This window comes from Camellia sinensis, chromosome 3 (genome assembly GCF_055761805.1).
Source record: "Camellia sinensis isolate YWXY chromosome 3, ASM5576180v1, whole genome shotgun sequence".
Lineage (NCBI taxonomy): Eukaryota > Viridiplantae > Streptophyta > Magnoliopsida > Ericales > Theaceae > Camellia > Camellia sinensis.
This window is the reverse complement of record NC_138963.1, coordinates 16,702,246-16,714,617: the sequence shown is the minus strand read 5'-3', so window position 1 is coordinate 16,714,617 and position 12,372 is coordinate 16,702,246. Positions and strand designations below refer to the sequence as shown.

The 12,372-nt window shown below is 31.9% G+C and overlaps 1 protein-coding gene across 1 annotated transcript; it reads left to right on the top strand.

Moving 5' to 3' along the window:
• The first annotated feature begins 728 nt into the window (after nt 1–728).
• SIS (E3 ubiquitin-protein ligase RLIM-like protein) lies at nt 729–4,364 on the top strand. The gene is made up of 6 exons (XM_028222889.2): nt 729–1,791; nt 2,387–2,477; nt 3,310–3,479; nt 3,621–3,681; nt 3,767–3,829; nt 4,006–4,364. The coding sequence occupies exons 1-5, from the start codon at nt 1,663–1,665 to the stop codon at nt 3,781–3,783; spliced, it is 468 nt and encodes a 155-aa protein (XP_028078690.2). The 5' UTR covers nt 729–1,662; the 3' UTR covers nt 3,784–3,829; nt 4,006–4,364.
• The last annotated feature ends 8,008 nt before the right edge of the window (nt 4,365–12,372 follow it).

The following is a 12,372-nucleotide window of genomic DNA, read 5'->3' as shown; positions in this document are numbered from 1 at the left end:
AGGGAAAAGGAGAGGAAATGGAATGAGAGAGATGAAACTGAGATTTGGGACATTGAGTGAGGGAGAGAGAGATGAGGGCCACGGTGAGAGAGAGAGACACGCGGAGGAAGTGAAATGGGAATGGAAAATAGGTTTGGTTTATATATATATAGGAGGGGTAAAAGAGTATTTTCATTTCGGGGATAATTCGGGGACGGGGACGGGGACGGGGACGGGGTCGGGCCGGGGCTTGAACACTGATCACCGTCCCCGGCCCGAAACAGATCGGGGATTAATTTTCAAATACCGTCCCCTCCCCGTCGGGGGTATTTTTCGGGGAAAAACCGCTTAAATCAGGGTCGGGATCGGGGATCCCCGTCGGGCCGGTTTCAAATTGCCATCCCTATGCCACACACCTGGTGCAACCACTGATTAGTACTTCAGTCCTAATTTGCCACCTCACATCTTGTCTCCTAAAATTCAGATTAATCCTACTTGTCAACCAATAACACACAATTAGGCTATGCCCCAGTACCACCCAATAACATCTCCCTTTCTGTGGAGACAGTAGGGTTGTTATTATCCACTAGGGTATTCGTGGCAGCAAAACGTTGGAAGAGACTACGGAAGGTCCCACTTGTTGTAAGCCTGATATTGCCACGTGGCTTCTAAGTCATTTTCGACGTGTACGAAACGTCCAATAACAGAAACAAACTATTGAAAATTAAAAAAAAAAAAAAATGTACGTCGGTAATCTTTTGGGGGAGTTGATAAAAAAAACCTTTTAGGAAGTTACATGGATGTTGTAGAAGGAGAGAAAAACTGCATACACTTGCAATTTTATATTTTTTTTATTTATATTCTATCACAGATACATTTGTATCTTCTACGTGTTAATAATTTTTTTTTCTCTTTTTTCACATGAATCTTTTTCTAATCTTTTCATTTTGTCTTTAGCGTGATTTTAATTTTTTCATTTTCAATTAAACTTAATTTTAAATTTTATGCCTATTTGATTCGATTGTTATACAAAAAAAATAATGACCGAATTGATTGATATTAATTTACTAAGTTAAATAAATTTATAATTTTATTTTAAAAAAATATATCACGTACTATTTATGAGTGTATTTTTTTTTATTATTATTAGGTCAAATTAAAAAATTATAAAATAAAATTACAGGAAGTAAAGTAAGAAAACCAAAATATAATCCAAGTAATTTGTATAAAAAAAAAATATCAGAGAAAAGAGAGATCATCGGCGAGAGAAGATCAAAGTGACATAGACAGAGAAAACTACAATTTTTGTGTATATCTAGATAGATAGTGTGTTTCTGTTTTTGAGGCTGTGGCATGTAAATTGGTGAGCGGTGGTTTCATTCATCCCCTCTCGTCTCTCTCTCACAGACACATACACACATACATACATACATACACAGAGATAAGCGACCTTTCACGTGTCTTGCTCTCTCCTTTTTCGTTTCCACTTCCTTTTTCTCTTTGTTTTCCTCTCAACTTTCTGTTTGTTTCTCTGCATAATTATCTGCAGTTTCGTTCTTTCTGAGCCTCCTTCGACGGTGCTTGTCCTATATATACCTTTCTCTCCACCCCAACAACTCTCATTTCTGGTTATACAAAACTGAGAGTTTTACAAATTTAAGAGAGAGGTATAGAAACAGAGTTATGGAAGGAAAGAAGCAAATGGGTTCTTCTTCATCTTCCTCTTTCACTTCTGATCTTTTCGGTTCCAAGGAGTCCTCTGTTTCCTCTTCTTCTGGAATTTTTGGGTCTATCTTTGCTCCATCGTCAAAGGTATTCTTTTTTTTTTTTTTCTTGAATTGGGTTGATTGTGGTTTGTTTGACTTCTCTTAATTTTCTCAGAGTTGTTTGATTCAATTTCAATTAGTTTTCGTAGTTGAAGACTTGTTTTGCAATCTTGAAGGTGTTTATTAAGTTCATGCTCTCAATTTTTAATGGGTTTTGGTTTAAGTTCATCGAATTTCGTATTCACTATGTCGGTTTATCTTGAAGCTCACTATATTTGCGTGAAGACCCACAAGACTCTGTTTGGATTTTGTATTTGGGTTGGGATTTACGAAGAGAAAAGAAAATTACAGAAAAATTTGAAAGAAATATAAGCAAATGGTAATGTAAAGCTTCACTGACTTTGAGAAATTTCACTCAATAAATAGAAGAATTGAGAAATCAAAAAATAAAATTTGCAATTAGAACTTATAAGCGTTCAATTAAGACAAGTAGTTTATGATGGATGGAATGAGATTTTGATTTTCTGTCTGTAAATTTTTTGGGATATCTTTCTTTTGTTGGTATTTACTTGGTTTAAACAAACTACGAGTTTTGTTATAACCAAATTTATTTATTTATTTATTTATTCGTATCGGTTTAGGTATATGGGAAGGAGTCTGTGCGAGCTGAGACAGTTGTGAAGAAGCAAGACTCTGAAAGTGAGCTTTGGAGCACCAAACCTGGACCTCAAGGTTTGTGAAGATTAAGCTTTATGTTCTATTTCAATTATTTATTTATTTATTTATTTATTTTATTTTTTTAATCTTCATTTCCCTATAAATACCCTGCTAAATTGATGACGACTGATGTTTGATAGTGCTTCTGCGGAGATCTATTTGGTTTTTGTGGTCTTTTTGAACAAAAAATATTTTCCACTAAACCTAGAGAGGGATTATAAAGAAGTTTTTGTTTTTATGTCGCTATCATTTATAATCATTAGACCAATTAGGCGGTTACAGGCCCACAAAAAAAGAAAAAAATTAAAATTTAATCGTTACAGGTCTCAATTTTCAAAGTCTTACGTAAATAAGTCATTATTTAAATGTTCGCCGCTGATAACCATCTTGTTGTAATTAGTTCTAGCTTTGATTAGTGTGTATGAGAATCAACTCCCATTAATTTATTTCTCTAATTAAGAAGATTTAGAAGAAACTTTTATTTCTTTAATTGGGAATATTTAAAACAAATTGTTGAAAAACCCTCATTTATGCAGATAGCTCACATTGAAAAAGGTTTAAAACCTTAACAAAGTTGATCTTGTTTTACATGAGAGATAATGAAATTCCTTTTAACCCATTAGGATTCCCACGTCTCCACTGAATTAGAAACAGTTTGTGCAAATTATTTATTTGCCACCCAATTTAAGTTGCAACCTTGAATACAGACACAGGCTTTATCTGAGATCGGTTTCATATGAATTTTTTTTGAAAATTTGAAGTCTTTTTTTTTTTCCCTTCCTTTTTGAGTTTTCTTCTTGTTGTCTATTCTTGGATGAAATTGGAGCTAATTCTTCTCACTTTATAGACACTATCACTCAGGGCAGTGAGGGCGAGAGCTTTCCAAATAAGGACATGAGTCATTTCTATCAGGAACAAAGAGTGCAGCCTTGTCATCTCAGCTCATCCATATATTATGGTGGTCAAGACATCTATTCTCACCCTCAGAATACCCAAGCCTCCTCTGGGTACTCAACGGTATAAAAAATACTTTAAAATACTCAAAAAGCACAATGAATATTTCAAATATTCAATTCAAGACAAAACATCATAGTTACAATCAAGAGGTTTAATGTATCGGTTTTAAAATGTCCTAATTTAGTTTTTTGACCTGATCAGTTCAATAAAGATGGGGGAGAAGATGATTCGGGCAGTGCTTCAAGAGGAAATTGGTGGCAAGGTAGGATCAAATGTTCATTATGAATGTGCTGGAAGAAAAGCGGTTATACTAATGTCTTTGTTGGTTTGATATTTTGCTTCTGCAGGGTCTCTATATTACTAAGAGCTCACTACTTATGGCATGTGCATTTCCAATAATACACACTTAGGTATTTTTTAAAAGACATATATATGCTCGGAATTGTATTGTGTACCGTTAAGTGTCCTCAAAAGTTTCATACGGATTGCACACTATTCTTACTAGTTTCCTGCGTATTATTCGATTTTCAACAATAATAGGTCATATTTTCGTTCTTCTTCATCGCTGTTTGTTCTCTCCTTGCAGGAAGGCATATAGATAGGATAGCAGTTTATGCTTGCCTTTTTATGTAATGTGAAAGATCGATGGATGCTAGCAGTTTGTTGCAGACAGCCATTTTTTGCTTCCTGCAGCGAAATGTCAAAACCATCTTATGTACTTTCAATTTTATGTACTGTTTTTTCTAACTTTTTTCCCCCTCCGTTATGTAAATGTATTAATGTAAAGAATGTATGTTTTAGTGAACTTCTTCGTATAATCAACCTCTGCTTGTGGTCGTGTAGCTTTGGAAAACATGAAGTCATCTTTTAGTATCTTCATTTTTGTAGTTGATCTCTACTGGTATTAGAGTTGTCAATGAAACTGCTAGTATATATATGAGTTAATTTCTCTCTCTTTTTCATCTAGTTTTAAATGTTATGTTGTGTTGTATTGTGTTATGAATAAAATATCTAGAGATCGTTTTTGTTTAACTTAATATCACTACTTTCCCACCGCCACTAATACAATCATTAGAACATTAGTTTTAATGAGGCAATCAAACATAAAAAATTGTGTTCCTGTGTACAAAATGTTTTTCGTTCCAAAAACATTACAATAAAAACACATTTTAGTGACACTATATCAGTGGACACGTTTTTAAAAAATGTCACAAAATGACAAACATAAAAGACTTTAGTGACATTTTAATAAACAAGTGCTACAACATTACCACAAAAAAAAAAAATTTAGTGGCATCATTTCAGTGTATATATATATATATATATAAATGCTATTACAAATACCTCTAACGGCATTTTTTTTTTTTTAATGTCAATTAACCATACATCTATTCCACTATTTGAGTGTCATTTTATTATTTAAGGCTGCTAGTAGAAATAAATTTTTTTACAATTTTTAAAATTAAAAATAAAATTGAGTGACTTTTATTTATTTACGCTGTGTTTGGTTGAGGGATTTGGGAAGGAAAAGGAAAAATGTGTGTTAAACTAGGTAAAATATAAGGATGTTTTATTCACATTTCACTTACCTTTTCCATTTCCCTTTCCAAATCTCTCCTCAAATTTCCCAATCAAACACAGCATTAAGGTTTCCGGCACAAATAAAATTTAATGGCATTCTAAAATTAAAAATAAAAAATATAAAAAAGGCCATTGAACAAGGCCATTGAACGATGCCATTGGAATCCCAACATTAGAGTTCCACTTGGGAACTAACTCACAAAAAGAAGGGGAAAAATCCTAGGGTTTGCAAGTGCTTATGTTCGGGGAAATCCTAAGGTTTTGGATTTCAATGAAATTGATTTCTCTATACTCTCTCTATCTTCCTTTGACATTGGCTTGATCACCACAACCCAAATCAGTAACTCCCACTCTTCTCACAGATGTGACTCACCTTTGCTCTATCAGGTAATTACTCTCTCTCTCTCTCTCTCTCTCTCTCTCTCTCTCTCTCTGTGCACATGCATATATTCATAAACCATCGACTCTTTATTCTATTGAAGGAAGTAGGATCACAATTTTTTTTTTAGGGATTGGACTCCAGAAAAGCTCTGATTTGTTCAAATTATTGTTCTTCTATGGTTTAAGCTTTTGAGGGCGCAAGGTAGGCCCTTCACATTCTTTGAGACAGTAAAAGTTGATATAAATGTATATGTTTCATACTTCTTGAGTATTTGTTGGCCTTATCATAGTAGTAATTTTCACATTCACTCATCATCTTCCTTAACTTTAATTTGTGTCTTTGTATTTTGTATAGACCATTTATTTTGTCAATAGTTATACTTACTACTTGTTTCATCAAAATACAATTTTGATTGTTTTTTTCCCCCCAAATATGCAGGGCATACTTGTGAATGTTCCATTGGAGAATTAGCTCTGGCCATGGTGGTAATGTCCTAATATTTTAACAAGTCATCTAGAGTATGATGTTGAATAGTGATAGTGTTAAATGCCCTGTTATCTATAGTACTACAACTTAACTTGCCTACCATCTAGCAACTAATTTGATTGTTATATATACTACTACTAATACTAATGCCCTACCATTTTGATTACCAGTAGCAACACTACAATCTTACTTGGAGCATCTGTCACCTTCTAATTCTGTGCAGTTTCAATCTATTCTTGATGAAATGAATAGTTGTGTTCTTTAATCAAGAGAAAAGCATAAAACCAAGCAAACTTAAAATATTTATTGCTTATTATATGTGTGTATGTGTGTGTGTGTGTGTGTCTGTAGATATCCATTTATAAATGTTGATGAATAGATATATATAGGTTTTGAGCAACCCAATTTTGAATGTGTATCTATACAGCATCAGAAACATTTGAATATATATGATTACTAGGCTGATTAACAATGGTAGGATATCTATATAGCTACCATTGTTAATAGAAACTTTTTTCTTTTTTTTCATTCTTCAAATATGATTGTTTAATGTTTAGGGGGATGCACCAATAAATCCCAAATTAATAACTTATGCACTGTTTAGTCCTAAAAGTTTTCTTATAGATTGAAAGGTCCCATTACAATGTTAATAACATCAGATACAATGTTAATAACATCAGAGTCATGTTACAAACATTGGATTTCAAACATCTAATGTTCATCAAATTTCAATAATGTTTGAAAATATAGGATGAAAAACATCTAATGTTCATCAGATTTCAATAAATTTTGAAATTATAGAATGAAACATCAGATCATTTACATCATTCACATCATGTTGATGTAAAAATGGGACTAAATGGAGCATAAGAAAACTTTTAGGACTAAATGGTTCAACGTTTCAAAAACTAGGACTTTGGGTAAATTTTCCTAATGTTTATACATCACCTTCTTTTTTTTCCCAAAAATGTTCTACTTCCAACAAGTTTGTATTCTTTATTTGGCTACCAAAATTGTTTAATGTTGAGTTCTTTCTATTTGTTTTTAATTTCACTTTTTAGAGAGTTTTTTTTCTTACTTGTTGATTTTTGCTTGTATTGCAGTGCGTCATTATCAAAGCATTTGAAGAGTATATTTATGAGACTCTATTCTAATTTGTGTAGACAATTCTGTTCTAGCAATTACAAGGAACTTATAAGAACTCGATTTGGGCATTGACTTCCACAAATATTATTGAAGTACTATAGCAATACACTCTTTTCATGGATATGAAGATTTCTTTTTTTTTTTGGATATGTAAATATTTATTTGTTTAATTTTTGTTTATGATATTATGATAATGATATTGACTTTGTTAAAGTAGGAACAATGTTTTGATTTTATTTTATTAGTAAAGAATAATGCGTCAATTGTAATTACATTTAATAAATAAAATTTTATTTGTTTATCTTACAAACCAAAATATCAATGGAGTGAATGTTGTAAAACAATTATTTATTTATTTTTGTTTTGTTTTTCAATTTATCTCCATTTATAGCACAAATGAATGAAGCACTGGCACTTTGATCTGTCGCTAAAAGTTGGATCTAGTGGCATTTATAAGAGTTGTTAAAAATATTAATTATGGCATAAGAAGAGCCATTAGAAAAGTATATAGTGACATTTTTTAAATTGTAAGTCTTCTTTAATGGCGCTTGGTAGTGTCGTGAATAGTATCTACGATGACATTAAAGTGTTGCTAAAATGTTTTAGTCTTCATGGTATAGTGGCACTTACAATGCCACTAGTATTTACCGTGGCAGCGATATAAATGGCACTTGTTGAAAACGTTACAAAACTAAAAGATGTCGCTAAAAGAATAGTTTCGTGACACTTTCAAGTGTCACTGAACTAAGAAAATGTTGTAGGGAAACATTTTTTTCAACAAAACAAAGGAAGCGCAAACTGTTTGAATCTTGTTTTTCCTTGAAAAGGGTGCGACACAAGAAGCTCAATATCTTACAATATGTCCAAACAATTTACTGCAAAACTGTCAACTTTTCTATTCCATTCCTGAGCTTTATCTGTCTCTATGTTGTTGAATTGAAGCTATTTTCTATCCAAAAACACTACAAAATGACGGAAAACAAAACAGTCAATGTCGACGAGTGTCTGGACCACCATTAAATGTCTGTCAGACTCACTCAGTGGTCGGTTGTTATTAAGATTGTTGATGGGCAACGTTGAAGACTCTGCTGCACCATCCGCGTTTGGTAGTAGAAGAAGTGAAAAGGGTTTGACGTTTTTATGATTTTGTTTCTTAAGTACACAATCTACAATTATATATCTTCGTCAGTTTTCCTCGGTTTGTTTAGATCTTTTTTGCTATTGTTTGCAGTATAGAACACTACTCAAAACGGATACTACCTGGAAAATCTTCCATTATATATATGAAATGGAGAGTATCACAGTTCACCTTAAATACAAAAAAACAAATTGTTATCGTTTAATTGGTTGTTTAACGAGCTATTAATGGGTCGTTTGGTGTAGTTTTTTTCACAAGTCAAGTTTTCATAATATAACATAAAAGCTAAAATCAACTTATCTTCAACTTCCCAATAATTGTTTTCCGAAATTTTTTTTAGTAAATTATTTTTCATATTTTAATTATTTTTTAAAAGACATTTTAAATGCACCTAATCTATATAAAAATAAAGTATATGTGAAGAAATTTGATTAAAGAACAGAAAACACAAAAATGTGCTCTTTTTTCCTTTTGCCTTTAGAGAACTTTTTTTTTGTCAAAATTTGACTATAAACCCTTTTTACATTTCTTTCATTGTTAAAAGGATTAAAAAAAAAAATTATACTTTTTAAATCCCCTCATAATTATAAAGTTTTGCATAAAAGACAAAATTTATTATTTAAATATTTTATCAGACTATTATACCCTCAACTAAATCTTCCCACCTTCTCCATCCACTCTCCCCACTTTCTCTGTCTCTCTCCTCACCCTCTAAATACAGCTTCTCTTCATAGCCATGCCAGAGGCCACCCATCGATCTCTCCCTCTTGTCGCCACCGTCCGTTGGTCTCACTCCTTCCATCGCCGCCACCTATCGATCTCTCTCCATCCATTGCTGCGGTGCTACTCCTCTTAGCTCCTCTGCCACACCACCACCACCACCGTCACCATCTTCAAACACCGTGGTTGTTCTCTCTCTCTCTCTCTCTCTCTCTCTCTCTCTCTCTCTTTCTCTTCTCCATCTCTCTTCCTGTTGTCGTTCGCAGCTACGAGGACATTAATGGCGTCATTGTGAGCTTTAATCGACTGCAAACATTGATGATCATTGAAGGGTTAGGGTTTCGAACGCCCTCACAAAGCGATAAGAGATATAGAGATAAGAAAAGTCAATTGTAGCTCCTTATCCGCCTCTTTCTTAGATCTCTCTATTTTCTATTTTATCTTTTCTCACCTCTCTTTCAAAGGCCAAAAAGCAATTTGAGTTGTAGATATCGCCGAGTTGTATCCAATTGGCTTTTTTTTTTAATTATTTATTATTATTTGTTAATAGATCTAAGAGTAAAATTTGACTCTGGTTCATTCATTTAGTATGTATTTTATTTGTTGTAACAGTAAAATTTTACTTTGATTAAAAACATGTTGATTTGCTTAACGGTATAAAATTTTATTTTGAATCATAGTAAACTTGACTCTGATTCAGAGTAAAATTATACTTTTAGAGTAAAATTTTACTTTGAATCATAGTAAACTTTACTCTGATTTAAAGTAAAATTGTACTTTCAGAGTAAAATTTTACTTTGAATCAAAGTAAATTTTACTCTGATTCATTTTACTCTGGTTAAAAATATGTTGATTTGCTTAACAAAATAAAATTTTATTTTGAATCATAGTAAACTTTACTCTGATTTAAAGTAAAATTTTACTCTGAATCAGAGTAAAGTTTACTATGATTCAAAGTAAAATTTTACTCTAAAATACACCGTGAAGATAGCTTAATAGGAGAGCCGATAGATATAAGGGTAATATAGTAAAACAAACAAATTTTAAAATATTAGGGGGTTTTGAAAGTACCTATATAATTCTTATCATTTTGAAAGACAAATTAGACACTAAGAGGTCTATCACCCAATCCCCCATTTTTTATTCTACCTTTTAGATCCGTTAATCTTAGAAGTGTTTTTTTTGTAAATTAACTAAAATATGTATAAAAATAAAACAAATTATCAAAGACAAAAAAAAAATTAAAAAAATAAAACACTAAAAATAAAATGAAAATTTACCCATAAATCCTAGATTATGGAAAGTTGAACCATTTAGTCCTAAGAGTTTTCTTATACACCATTTAGTCCATTTTGTTGGTAATGTTTACAGAGTTAATTTTGAGTATGTGTAAGTTTACATTAATACCCTTTTGTGGGATTTGTTTTTCCTAACTTGGGGATTCAGTGGCGGGGGGAATTGCTAATGTTAACGTGTGTAAGGGTTTGGGTTAACTTTGGGAGAGCAGCGGTGGGTTGTTTGTGTTGTGCTTCATTGTTTTACAATTTTGTTTAATTTTTTTCTTGGCCATCATTTTGCATTGATCTCTAGACCCGTTGGGACTGCAACATGTGAGTTGTGATGTTGAGGGTGTTTTACATTTGTATTATGTCGTTGCACGTGACGTTCAGGGTGTGTTGTGTTGTGGTTTTGATTGATGTGTATTGGTATGTCATGGTCATCCAGATTGGTGTTTTATATGGGTTGAAGTGGCTGTGGGTTTTTTGTTCTCCATTATTTTAATGTTTTCTGTGTGTTCATGTGTGTTGATTAATGGTATTCATAACATTAATATTGCACAGTTGCTGTTAATTGATTGTGAAGTTATTCCTAGTGCGTAACTTAATTATGTATGTTGCTCCTCGTCACATAGAAACCCCAAATTTCTCCTTTCTACAACTTTATCACTGTCCAACCTGAAAATACTCACGCAACACCATAGGAAAATGATGTCCCAATTTGTAATTTCACACACTGTCAATTTACCAACTTTGCCCACTAACGTCCACATTCACATCACGATGTATATGCCCTCTATTGTCAATTTCTCTATAATGGGACCTTTCAAGCTACAAGAAAACATTTAGGACCAAATAGTTCACAAATTCATAAATTAAGATTTATTGGTGCATCACCCAAATAAAAAGTCAAGCAATGTTTTTTATAAAAAAAAACTCAAATTAAACAAAAATATAATTTATTTACCTATTTTTTGTTTCATAATAAACAACAAAAATTATGTTAAAAACACTTTGCCAAAATATTTTCAAATTAATAAATCGATGGTGTTAAATGCATTATTATTCTTAATAAATATATATATATATATAATTTCTCAAAGTTCATAATTACTCCTGTAAAAGAAATTAAAATCGCACTATTATTCTTCATAAATATATAATTTCTCAAAATTCATAATTACTCCTATAAAACAAATTAAAACGCGTTGCCGGGGATCGAACCCGGGTCACCCGCGTGACACCACCATACTACAACGACTTATCCGTTGGAACGCTTTGGATGTGTGTAGTTTTATTTCCTTTTTTTGTTTCCCCCACTTCTTCAAGCTGTTTTTAAGAGTGGGACTTCCTAATGGATGACTTTCTTAAATTTTAGGAAATGAAGAAGACTTTGTAATCAAATTCAAAATGCCAACTCAAAACATCATTGAGGTCTCGTTTGGGTACAGATTTTTTTTAGTAATTTTTTGATTAAAATATGATGTAAAAAAAATTAGCTTGTTTGTGATGACTTTTTGACTTTTTACGAAAAGATATACAAAAAGTAGAGAGAAAAGAAAATCTTTGACTTTTTGGTATAAGTTGTTGGCTTTTTAATTTTTTTAATAACTTTTTGACTTTTTGACTAAAAAAATCACTTGCCAAACGAGGCCTGAATTAGTTCAACTCAAAAAACTTAATTGATTTTGTTTTACGTCGAAACTCAACTTTAAAAAATGCATGGAGTGAAAAGATTGTGAGAAATATTGTTTGTATGTTTTTACATTTTGTAGTACATACATATGTTTAGAATAACTCGACTTAATCGAGTAATTATGAATCAAAACCGAATAAAATAATTTTTTATTGATTTTTCAAAAGCGTAACTCAATCAACTCATAACCGAGCAAAAGCATACATATTTCTAGAATAACTCAGCAAAAGCATTCATGAATCATGCAAAAACTCAAAATGTAATCTCTCTATCTTAAAATATTGGTCATTTATTTTATTTTTTATTATCCTAAAACATTAGTATCTTTTTCAAGATCTTAGGTTAAAGTAGCCTGGATTTCCTATTCTATCATTCTTTTAAATTTATTAATTATAACAATTGATATTCTCAGGACAAAGTCAAAGGGTAGTTTTGAAAATTTAATACTTTTGAAGTGTAACAATTGTACCATAAAAAACAAAGGTTAAATTCCTTAAAAGAGACTAATATTTTGGGACATAGGGGTG